Source organism: Cygnus olor (assembly GCF_009769625.2).
Source record: "Cygnus olor isolate bCygOlo1 chromosome W unlocalized genomic scaffold, bCygOlo1.pri.v2 SUPER_W2, whole genome shotgun sequence".
Lineage (NCBI taxonomy): Eukaryota > Metazoa > Chordata > Aves > Anseriformes > Anatidae > Cygnus > Cygnus olor.
In genome coordinates this window covers 822305-834939 of record NW_024429073.1, presented here as the reverse complement: position 1 = coordinate 834939, position 12635 = coordinate 822305, and the positions used below count along the sequence as shown (strand labels likewise).

The 12635-nt window shown below is 43.8% G+C and overlaps 1 protein-coding gene across 1 annotated transcript in view; it reads right to left on the bottom strand.

Moving 5' to 3' along the window:
- The window catches only part of LOC121062911 (homer protein homolog 1-like), a 78138-nt gene that overhangs the window by 26911 nt on the left and 38592 nt on the right, over positions 1-12635 (bottom strand). Inside the window, exon 5 of the mRNA XM_040543209.1 lies at positions 8308-8464. Coding sequence (XP_040399143.1) covers positions 8308-8464 — 157 coding nt within the window. The remainder of the gene's footprint in view (positions 1-8307; positions 8465-12635) is intronic.

Below are 12635 nucleotides of genomic sequence, written 5' to 3'. Positions count from 1 at the left end.
GGTCTGACTAGTAAAGACAGATGTACAGAAGGCATTGAGAACCTCCGCCTTTTCCTTATCCTCAGTAGTCATGTTCCCTCTTGCGCCCAGTAAAGGATGGAGATTCACCATGGCTCTCCTCTTGCCATTAATATATTTATAAAAGCATTTTTCATTATCCTTAACCATAGTGGCCAGGTTGAGCTCGTGCTGGGCTTTGGCCTTCCTGACTTTTTCTCTGCATATGCTCTCAACTTCCTTGTATCCCCCCTGAATTGCGTGTCCCCTCTTCTACTGGACATAAACTCTCTTTTCCTCCCGGAGACTCAGCAAAAGTTCCCTGTTCAGCCATGCTATGAACATGGCACGGAAGCATGGAAGGAGGATGGCTGAAAAAACTTTTGTGTGGATTAGAATTCTCACTGTGAGGATGGCTTGCTTCCTTACTTCAGTTTACATTGACAGTAAGCATTGTAATTATTATGTTTTGCATATTATTTGCTTGTATCATATCTATGCTAACCTGGGTGTTGATTTGTCAAGTGCTCATGGTGTCTGGATGGACCGAAATAGAGGTGCATCCAGGTGGAGAGGAAAAAAAAATCAAACAGAAGGGATACCCCCAGGATCGACTTTATACGAACATGATTTGGATCTGGAACTGAGTGACTGTAGTCATGGGTTGGATAATATGTAGAACAGTCAGACTTGTTAGTGTCAGTGATAAGCACCAGTCTTGGGCAAAGGGGAATTGAGCAGCTTGTTCTTGTTTATCTCATACAAACTTTGTGGATGGAAGTCTGCAAGCTTGGTGTGAGAGGATGCTCAAGGAGCGAGTCCTGTGTTGGCAGGATGGCCCTGTTTTGGCAGCAGAACGGAATCTTGAGGGCCACGGTGCCCAGGTGAAACCTTTTGCTTCATTATGTATAAAATGATTGTTAAAGTTCACAGCCCTGAATATGATAATGACCCTAAAGAAGTACATGCTAAACATTTATGACTGTAGTATTCAACACTTCACCCAAATCACGCGAAACATCACCCCAGGTAGGGAATAGATAAGGTTAGGACATAAAAGACTGTTAGGAGTCAGTGTTAAAAAAAAAAAAAAAAGTTAAAAGAAGTTATTGTTAGGAAAAAAAAAGTTAGAGTTAGGAAAAAAGAAGAGCTGGGGGCAAAAAAGAAGAAGAAATAAATGTGGAAGAGGCAGTTGACTGACTGCTCCTTCTCCTCCACCAAGAGAGGGATGTCTTCTTGGTAAGCTCTGCACCTTCAGCTGTTGGTGAGGAATAGCCAGGATAGCCTTTTGCTAGCACTATTATCATATATTAGTGCTATTGCAGTAAATATACTTACCAACGGTAATTCCGAATCTGTCGCCTTACTAAATACATTCAACTTTGTAAAACTGTCTCAGTGAAAGTCCTTGGCAGGGCTCTGAAACAGGCAAACATTGGACTACAAATATTGTCAACTTTCTGAGACTGTCTCAGTGAATGCTCTTAGCAAGGCTATTGAAACAGGTAAATGTTGGACTACAACTATTTTCCAATGAAGCATTGTACTTTTGATGAGCTATCCTATAGTAATTCTGCCTTGGTTTGGGCTAGGATAGAGTTAATTTTCCTCCTGGTAGCTCTACCAGGTGCTGTGTTTTGGATTTAGGACGTGAATAATGCTGATAATACACTGATGTTTTAGTTGTTGCAGAGCAGTGCTTACACTAAGCCAAGGACTTTTCTGCTTCTCATGCTGCCCTGCCAGTGAGGAGTCTGGGGGTGCAGCAGGAGCTGGGAGGGGACAGACCCAGGACAGCTGACCCAAACTGGCCAAAGGGGTATTCCATACCATATGAAGTCATGCTGAACCATTAACATGAGGTGGCTGGCCGGTGTGGGGAGGACTGCTCCTCAGGGACAGGCTGGGCATTGGTCAGCAGGTGGTGAGCAATTGCATTGTGCATCACTTGCTTTGTACAATCTATTATTATCATTAGCATTATTATTATTTCCCTCCCTTTTCTGTCCTATTAGCTGTCTTTATCTCAACCCATGGGCTTTTACCTTTTTTTCTTTTCCGGTTCTCTCCCCCATCCCACTGGGAGGGGGGTGGTGGAGCGAACGTGTGTGTGGTGCTTAGCTGTCTGTCAAGTTAAACCACAACACATGCCCAGAGAGCCATAGATAGGCACAGAGTATTCCTATATTTTGTGTTAGATTTCAGCAAGCCATGAGGTCACAGATTACAGGAAGATTTAATACAAGAATGTAAAAGGTGATCATAAGAGTGCAGTGTAGATGATCTCATAAGATTTTGTGTTCCCTCAGAAATACAAAATAATTGCAGGAAATTTGCTTGGCAAAGGTTATGAAAAATAATTAGCTATTAATGAATGTAGCTACAAAGACTTAGTTACTACTTTTGTTAACTCTAGTATCAGGTGCATGCAAAGTGTCATGCAAAATTTTTTCCTATATTCATTAATTGCATTTGCTAATAACAGATTTTAAATAGGATAGGAGTAAGAGTGAGAAAAGCATCAAGAAAAAGAGATCTTCTACAGCAAAGCCTTGGTCATCTTGTCTGGTTGGATTACCCCACAACAGGCAAGCAAATAATTCAGTTGCTGTTCTTCTGTGATAGTTTTCTTTTCTTTGTTGTATCAGAACTGTACTGTCTCAGCTTTGAAACAGAAGTTCTTAGTACATTTTATTATAAAGAATGCTACCTCATTATGTCTGTATTTTAGTAATGAGTTCTTCACTGTAAAATATCTGGTGGTCAAATCCACCTGAACTTCTGCACTATAGTAATTATAAGGTTATAATTTAAATAATTTTATAAACAACGACTACTATCATTCATTCACAAACCTGGAGCACAAGTTAGAACTTCCATCCTTCCAAAGGAGAAAATTAAATGAGAAAGTAAAATGAAAATCTCTCCCTATAAAAACACACAAGACAAGCTTGTGCATGACTGGAAAAATTTTCAAGCAAAGCAGATTTTTGTCAGCAACCATCAATTTCTTGAAATGAAAAGCACTTTAAAAAAAGCACCAGTTTAATTACACTTGATGCGTTCCATCCAGCCAGCTATTACACAGGCAGTTAGAACGCAAAAGAAATTGTCATTCTTCTCTATAAACTCATATGGCTGTGTTGTGGTTTAACCCGGACAGCAGCTCAGCACCACACAGCTCAACCCCCCCACTCCCTCTCTGTGGGATGGGGGGAGAGAATCAGGAAAAAAAGTGAAAGCTTATGGCTTGAGATAAAGACAGTTTATTAGGACAGAAAAGAAAGGAAAATAATAAGAATAATAATAATAGTACTACTAATAATAATGTGTACAGAAAAAGAGATGCACAATGCAATTGCTCACCACCCACTGACCAATGCCCAGCCTATTCCTGAGCAGCCGGCCCCCCCACCCCAGCTAGCCACCCCTATATGTTGTTTAGCATGACGTCAGATGGTATGGAATATCCCGTTGGCCAGTTTGGGTCAGCTGTCCTGGGTCTGTCCCCTCCCAGCTCCTGCTGCACCCCCAGCCTGCCCGCTGGCAGGACAGAGCGAGAAGCTGAAAAGTCCTTGGCTTGGTGTAAGCACTGCTCTGCAACAATTAAAACATCAGCATGTTATCAACATTATTCTCATCCTAAATCCAAAACACAGCACCCTACCAGCTACCAGGGGGAAAATTAATCCTATCCTACCCCAAACCTGAATAATATCCTTGCCTTATTCCATACCATTTAAGTCATGCTCAGGTTCCATACATTCCAAAACATTCCAATTAAGCACCACTTTTCATATATGTATATAAAATGTCCACTGAGTTTGTTTAGTCCATGACTTCAGGCTCCATCTGTCACAGTAGTCTTTCAGGGCAGAAGAGATGGTGTGTGATGTTGGATCATAGCACGCCGAAGCACGTTCTCGTTCCATCACATCTCTGTGCTTGTCCATTTCTATCAAAATTCTTTCGTCATTATCTGTGTGGCTGTTACTGTGATACCATTAATAGGACACTGACATATAGTAATCATGGTAGTGATGACATACAGTATTATATAATAATTAACATCATACAATTCAACTCATGGGCTATTCTCACCCAGTATTAAATCCCCTTGAGGTACACACTGGACCTCCCCATTCTTTTGCATTACCCACCAAGTCCACCCAGGTCCCTGAGCAAAAGCAATCCCACGAATGGGTTTGCCTTTGCCTGAGGCAGGAATAGCCCAGACTGTCTTCCCCAGCATGTTTCTTACGTGCACTACAGGGACTTTATCCCCTTCTACAGTGCGTAACAGGTTTGATTGGGCAGGTCCAGCTCGGTTGGCAGATCACCTAGTGTTGACTAACGAGGTGGCCTTTGCCAAATGCGTATCCCAATTTTTGAATGTCCCAGCACCCATTGCCTTCAAATGTAGTCTTTAACAATCCATTGTATCGCTTGATTTTCCCAGAGGCTGGTGCATGATAGGGGATATGATATACCCACTCAATACCATGTTCTTTGGCCCAAGTGTCTATAAGGTTGTTTCGGAAATGAGTCCCATTTTCTGACTCAATTCTTTCTGGGGTGCCATGTCGCCATAGGACTTGCTTTTCAAGGCCCAGGAGAGTGTTCCGGGCAGTGGCGTGGGGCACAGGATATGCTTCCAGCCATCCGGTGGTTGCTCCCACCATTGTAAGTACGTGGCGCTTGCTGTTGCGGGTTTGAGGGAGTGTGATGTAATCAGTCTTCCAGGCCTCCCCATATTGATATTTCAGCCATCATCCTCCATACCAAAGAGGCTTTGACCATTTGACTTGCTTGATTGCAGCACATGTTTCACAATCATGAATAACCTGTGCAATACTGTCCATGGTCAGGTCCACCCCTCGATCACGAGCCCATCTGTATGTTGCATCTCTACCTTGATGGCCTGAGGTGTCATGGGCCCATCGGGCTATAAATAATTCACCTTTATGTTGCCAGTCCAGGTCCACCTGAGCCACTTCAATCTTAGCAGCCTGATCCACCTGCTGGTTGTTTTGATGTTCTTCAGTAGCCCGATTCTTGGGCACATGAGCATCTACATGGCGTACCTTTACAACCAGGTTCTCTACCCGGGCAGCAATATCTTGCCACAATGCAGCAGCCCAGATGGGTTTGCCTCTGCCCTGAAAGCTTCTCTGCTTCCATTGCTGTAACCACCCCCACAGGGCATTTGCTACCATCCATGAATCAGTATAGAGATAGAGAACTGGCCACTTTTCTCGTTCAGCAATATCTAAAGCCAGCTGGAAGGCTTTCACTTCTGTAATTTGGCTTGATTCACCTTCTCCCTCAGCAGCTTCTGCAACTTGTCATGTAGGACTCCATACAGCAGCCTTCCACCTCCGACGCTTTCCCACAATACGACAGGACCCATCAGTGAACAGGGCATATCGCTTCTCATTTTCTGGTAGCTTTCTATACAGTGGGGCTTCTTCAGCATGGGCCACCTCCTCCTCCGGTGATATCCCAAAATATTTGCCTTCTGGCCAGTCCATAATCACTTCCAAGATTCCTGGGCGACTGGGGTTTCAAACTTGAGCCCACTTACCCCATGTAGCATCAGCTGCATGATGTGTAAAGGGGACCCTTCCTTTGAACATCCAACCCAGTACCAGCAGTCAAGGTGCCAGGAAGAGCTGTGCTTCACTACCAACAACTTCCGAAGCAGATCGAACTCCTTCATATGCTGCCAATATCTCTTTTTTGGTTGAAATGTAGCGGGCCTCGGATCCTCTGTATCCCCAACTCCAAAACCCGAGGGGTCGACCTCGAGTTTCCCCAGGTTCTTTCTGCCAAAGGCTCCAGGTGGCTGCGGTGTAGAGCACATTCTTTACATCTGGTCCTGTTCGGACTGGCCCAAGGGCTACTGCATGAACTATCTCCTGTTTAATTTGTTCAAAGGCTTGTCGTTGCTCAGGGCCCCATTTGAAATCGTTCTTAAGGGTTACTTGATAGAGTTGGCTTACAATCAGACTGTAATTGGAATATGCATTCTCCAAAACCCCACGACACCTAGGAAAGTTTGTGTTTCTTTTTTGCTAGTTGGTGGAGACATAGCTGTTATTTTATTGATCACATCCATTACAGTGATGTTGATCACATCACTGTAATGCCATCAAGCTATAAAGGGCCAGAGCCCATCTGTATCTCTGGAGTGACAGGGGGATCCCAGCAGTTAACTGTATTGGAGGCTGAAGTGAGTGCAACTGGGAATGAGTGGCAAAAGCACCCTACTGTGACTGGCCCGGATGCTCCGTGCATCCTTGGCATAGACTACCTCAGAAAGGGTACTGGTGGGCTTTTGGCATAGGTGCCTTGGAGACAGAGGACATTAAACAGTTGTCTACCTTGCCCGGTCTCTCAGAGGACCCTTCTGTTGTGGGGTTGCTGAGGGTCGAAGAAAAGCAGGTGCCAATTGCTACCTCAGCGGTGTACTGGAACTTCAAGATCCTTGTCTTCAAGTCAGTCTAGATATAGGACAATCCCAACAACGTGACATTTCTTCAGGTTTCTCAGATCAAGGGAATTCTTGCTATTCTTCCAGACCTCCAGGTTAGATGCAGCCTGCTGAATTTCTCCTCTTCAGACCAGCATGATTCTTTTTCCTGTGACTACAAACAGCCTCCAGTGGGACAGGTTCAGCACAGGCATGAAAGGACCCTACGAAATTTGCAGGGTTTGGCTAAGTCCAGTTGCCATACCTTATTTCGTATTAGAGAATACAGCATATCATAGAATAATAGAATCATGTAATCATAGAATGCTTTAGTTTGGAAAGGAACCTAAAGATCATCTAGTTCCAAACCCCCTGCCATGTGCAAGGATTCCACCCACTAGATCAGGTTCCCCAGGGCCCCATCCGACCTGGCCTTGAACACAAAGAATCATCGAATCATAGAATATCCGAGTTGGAAGGGAGCCACAAGGATCATCAAGTCCTATTCCTGGGTTCCCAAAGAACCACACACAACAAAAATAAAAATCAGATCAAGTGTCTGAGAGCATTGTCCAAATGCTTCCTAAACTCTGGAAGGCTCGGTGCCGTGACCATTTCCCTGGGTCACCTTCCCTGGTGGCTCGACCACCTTCTCAGTGAAGAACCTGTTCCTGATATCCAGACTGAACCTCCTCTGTCGCAGCCTCAGGCAGTTCCCTTGGGTCCTATCAGTGGTCACCAGAGAAGAGATCTGCGCCTGCCTCTCTGCTCCCCCTCATGAGGAAGTTGTATACCGCAATGAGGTCTCCCCTCAGTCTCCTCTTCTCCAGGCTGAACAAACCAAGTGACTTCAGCTGCTCCTTATATATCTTCCCCTTTAGACCCTTTACCATCTTTGTTGCCCTCCTTTGGACAGGGACAGTTTTATATCTAACAGTTTTATATCTTTCTTATACTGTGGTGCCCAAAATTGCACACAGTACTCGAGGTGAGGCCGCACCAGCGCAGAGTAGAGCGGGACAATCACTTCCCTTGACTGGCTAGCAATGACGTTCTTGATGCACCCCAGGATACGGTTGGCCCTCCTGGCTGCCAAGGCACACTGCTGGCTCATGTTCAGCTTGCTGTTGACTAAAACCCCCAGATCCCTCTCTGCGGGGCTGCTCTTCAGCCTCTCGTTGCCCAGTCTGTACATATAACCAGGGTTGCCCCTTCCCAGGTGCAGAATCCAGCAGCATTTGAGCTGTTATTTCTGCCCCCATTGTGCTCTCATTTCTGGTTTGCCAAATTACTTCTGCAGAATTCAAAGTGAAGGGAATAGGATCCTGCCCCTCCTGTATGAATACAGGAACAGATCTTTATTTGCATCTGATGAGCTTCATTTGATGATCAGTTTTCTTTGAGTGCAAGCCTGAAAGGAAGCTGCTGGTCTTTGGTACATGTGGAAACTACAAGAGGGTTCTTTAAAATTACAGATCTCATGTAAAGTTTGTATGAGATTAAATGCAAGAGGAATTGAAGTGCAATGCTCTGGAGAAGGTCCTGAAACAGCTGTGATGCAGCTGGCATAAAATGAAGAGTGGAAGCTGGCAAATATGTCCTGTTTCTCAGCTCATATAACTTCCTGCAACGAAACCCTCTGCAGAAAAGGAACTGCTACAAAAGAAAGAATTCCCTAACTGAGAAACCCTGTGTGCTTTAAAATAATCATTAATTTCCTAAAGATTTCCCAAAGATTTACCTAAAGCCCCAAGAATAAGCTTGTTTTACTTAAAAATGAGCCATTACAGTCACCAGTGCTTCCATCGCAAGGATCCTGGCTGTTTGCCTTGACTTACCCGCTTATGAAGACGTTCTGCTTCCTCCTGATATGCAGCAAGCTGTTGTTTCCATTGTTTTACATTGGCAGTGGATTCCAGAAGGGCTGCTGTGAGCTTAGCATTATTACCTTTGAGCGCGGCCAGTTCTGCCTCCCAATGCTTGCTGACTGTCAAACTGCACAGACAGAATAAGAATGGTCAGTCTTCAAATCTCTTCTATTTTTTTCTTCAAATCTTATAATTATTTTTTTTTTTTTGAGAATTCAAAGGGCTCACAAGAACTGCTAGAGCCCATGGCCATAATTGTGATCATGAAACAGCTGAACTAGAATCTCTCCGGATAGGTGTGGGAGGGCTACGCATACTCTTCCTATCTAAAACCTTTTACTTAATTCCTTCTAATCTTTACTGTGCAAGTGACTGAGCACTTGAACAGGTTTCCCAGAGAGGTTGTGGAGTCTCCCTCCTTGGAGATCTTGAAAAGCCATCTGGACATGGTCCAGAGCAACCTGCTCTAGGTATCCCTGTTTGAGCAGGAGGGTTGGACCAGATGACTTCCAGAGGTCCTTTCCTACCTAAAACATTCTGTGGTTCTGTGAACTGACCATGGTATACAAAAAAATACTTCCATAACAGAGGTTTAGGTTATATGGATTGCATGTAAAATGATCTTTACAACGACAACTGTTCAAACCCAAAGGGGCCACAACCTCCCCAGGCAGATGCCTAGACCAAAACAGACCTCCTGAGGACTGAAATTGCTGCCCAGACCCTCAGTTCCAGGGCAATACAGAATCTGGGAGTCCTCCTAGGAGGCTCTGAAGGCAGAGGTGGGTGTCATGGGTGCAAGCGTGCCCAGCTGGATGAACTTTTCAAACAGGATGCCATGTTACAAGAGGAGTTCAATAGTCAACATAGCATCCAGGAATCCAAGCAAGAGATTGATAAATGGTATAGGCTTACACGAGCTGAGCAACAGTCTTGCCTTAAGTCCTGTCAAGGGGAAGGTAAGCTAGTTTCCAACCCTGAATCAACAAACTTGACTGACTCACGAGACCAGGGAGACTGCACCCTCATCTCTGCTTGGAGCAGGAGAAGGAGTCTCCCCCTTGCCCCTGAAGTGCCCCTACACAACAGATACAATACTCTGGGGCTTGAAAAAGAAGAGTGTGTGAGTAATGGTGTACTGGTCTTGGCTAAGATAGATTTTCCCCCTAGTAGCTGGTCAAGTGCTGTGTTTGGGATTTAGGATGAGAATAATGTTGATAACATGCTGATGTTTTAATTGTTGCAGAGCAGTGCCTACACCAAGCCAAGGACTTTTCAGCTTCTCGCTCTGTCCTGCCAGCGGGCAGGCTAGGGGTGCAGCAGGAGCTGGGAGGGGACAGACCCAGGAGAGCTGACCCAAACTGGCCAAAGGGGTATTCCATACCATCTGACGTCATGCTAAACAATATATAGGGGTGGCTGGCTGGGGTGGGGGGACAGGCTGCTCGGGAATAGGCTGGGCATCGGTCAGCGGGTGGTGAGCAATTGCATTGTGCATCACTTGTTTCGTACACATTATTATTAGTAGTGTTATTATCATTATTCTTATTATTTTCCTTTCTTTTCTGTCCTACTAAACTGTCTTTATCTCAACCCACAGGCTTCACTTTCCTGATTCTCTCCCCCATCCCAGAGAGGGAGGGGGGAGGGTGAGCAAATGGCTGTGGTGCTTAGCTGCCAGCCAGGTTAAACCATAACAAATGTAAAGACCTCGGAAAGGGCAACCATCCAAAGTTGGCCAAGTCAACCACCTGCATTAGAACCAGTGCCACAAAAAAGGCGCAAAGGGTGTTAGTAATTGGAGACTCCACACTAAGATGCACTGAGGCACCCATTTGCTATTCAGATAATCTCTCCAGAGAGGTTTGCTCTTTAAAATATAGACCAGTTCTTCCCAATTCAACACTTATCTGAAACAACAATTTCAAAGAAGAATATAAAGTTTTGCTCCCTGCTCCTCTCCACCCCCAGTTTACATAACTCATCACAAATCCTACAAGTATGCAGAGTATGAAGTTGTGTAAGTTTTGCTAGTTGTGATTTAACAGATGGCAGAAGAGATCCTGAGCTCCCATGCTTTCACAAGGCTATGCCTACATACCACGGTAGTGTAAGAGCATGTTTATTTTCTAACATTGTGAGCTCTATTTCACTTTCATTGATAAGGCATCTGGAATAGAAAAAGTGTAGGGCAAACTGCATGATATGAAGACATTTAAAAGACAACTTTCCTGAGCCTACCACTGCGCTAAACATAAGCCCAGGACAGAGGATTCCTAAAGTGCTAAATTAGAATTAAATAATAATACTAAAATCTCTGGAAAGTGTAGAAAGAAGGTGTCACACAATCCATGCTGTCATGTAATTATATTAGTTTTAAATTTCAGAGTATTTCCTAAATAAAGTGAATGTGTAAGTCCCAGTCATACAGAATAATCAGTTAGATCACAATTCGTGCATGTAGGAAGCTATTTTACCTAACCTCTTAAAATTCAGACCAACCTAACCTGAATATATTGCCTACATAAAAAAGCATTTGATTTGAGACAACAAACCCATACCTTATTAAAAAAATATTTTTTTTCCTTCAGCAAACTACACATTTGGATAACTTACTATCATCATGAAGCACAATTTAATTTTAGGTGTTTTTGTTTTGTTTTGTCTGAGCCATGTTGATTAAATAAAATGATTTTCTAATTTCCTACGTGGTTTCAGTCTCCTAGAAGAATGGTTTCCAATATTCTAACTTGAATTTAGAAACTAAACCCTTTGCATTTCATGAGAGAAAGACAGACATCATTACACTGAAGTGCCACAGAGTAAAATTTGCAAAGGCAACAGCCCTACAATTGAAGTTCATCACAATGAATGTTTTATTATTGTGTACTGGAGAAAACAAAGTCCTAGACATCCCAGCCATTTTATTTCATCACGGTCACTCAGCTCCAGCTTCGTTCATTTGCCAAATGGATTAAAAGCTGATAAAGAAAAAAAAAAAAAAAACACCTCTTATATTCTACTTCATTGCTGATTTGTTCCAACCCATTTCATTACTGACAAAACTTGATGGCTGTTTGGTGTCACTGTGAAATACTTTGATGATGCTTATGAAAGCAATGCCATGCTCATCAAGCACGGCATTGCTAGTTGGTCAAGGGAAGTGATTATCCCTCTCTACTCTGCACTGGTGCGACCTCACCTCGAGTAGTGTGTGCAGTTTTGGGCACCACAGTACAAAAAGGATGTGAAACTATTGGAAAGTAGTGGAGAAGGGGTACAAGATGGTGAAGGGCCTAGAGGGAAAGACATACGAGGAGCGGCTGAGGTCACTTGGCCTGTTCAGCCTGGAAAAGAGGAGGCTGAGGAGAGACCTCACTGCGGTCTACAGCTCCCTCATGAGGGGGAACAGAGGGGCAGGTGCTCATCTCTTCTTTAGTGACCAGCGATAGGACCTGAGGGAATTGTGTGAAGCTGTGACAGGGGAGGTTCATGCTAGATATCAGGAAAAGGTTCTTCACTGAGAGGGTTGTCACACGCTCCACAGGGACATAGTCATGGCACCAAGCTTGTCAGAGTTTAAGAAGCGTTTGGACTGTCTGAATTTTTGGGTAGACCTGGCACCTTTGTGGTGCCAGGAGTTGGACTCGATGATCCTCGTGGGTCTCTTCCAACTCGGGATATTCTGCGATTCTATGATTCTATGAATTGTCAGTTGTCCACATCTCACCAAAGTCCTATCAGAAACTTGAATTCATCTCAGCAGAGACTCCTGTTATATGATCAAAACACTGATGAACACAAACTGTTTTCTGCCTGTACTATAAAACGCTGGTGGCATCTACAGTGATATTAAAGGAACTCAAAAGATGTGATACTTCAGGTACAGAAAGCTTCCCTAAAGCATAAAAGTGAAGAAAAATTACAGATGTTGATCTCCATTTAGCTGTATTCCCCATTTTATTCTTCAAATTAACTCTTCCCTCAATAAGAGAATATATTAAATACTTCATATTTTTGACAGATAAAACAGTCCACTTCTGTGTTTATGTGTGCCTGCCCCTAACCTCTACCCACATCTGCAGGAAGAAGGTTGATGCCATTGAACTTCCACTGCAAGAGGTCTGCCTACCACAATGCAACAGGAAATGATCATTACAGTCATCCTGACACAGTTATTTTCAGTAATACAACTGCTGTAGGTAGAGCCTGCACACTGTTTATGTGCATTCTGAAATGGCTTACAATAAAGCAACTTTGGACTTCTACTTTATCAATGAGATTTACTCTAGTCTTCG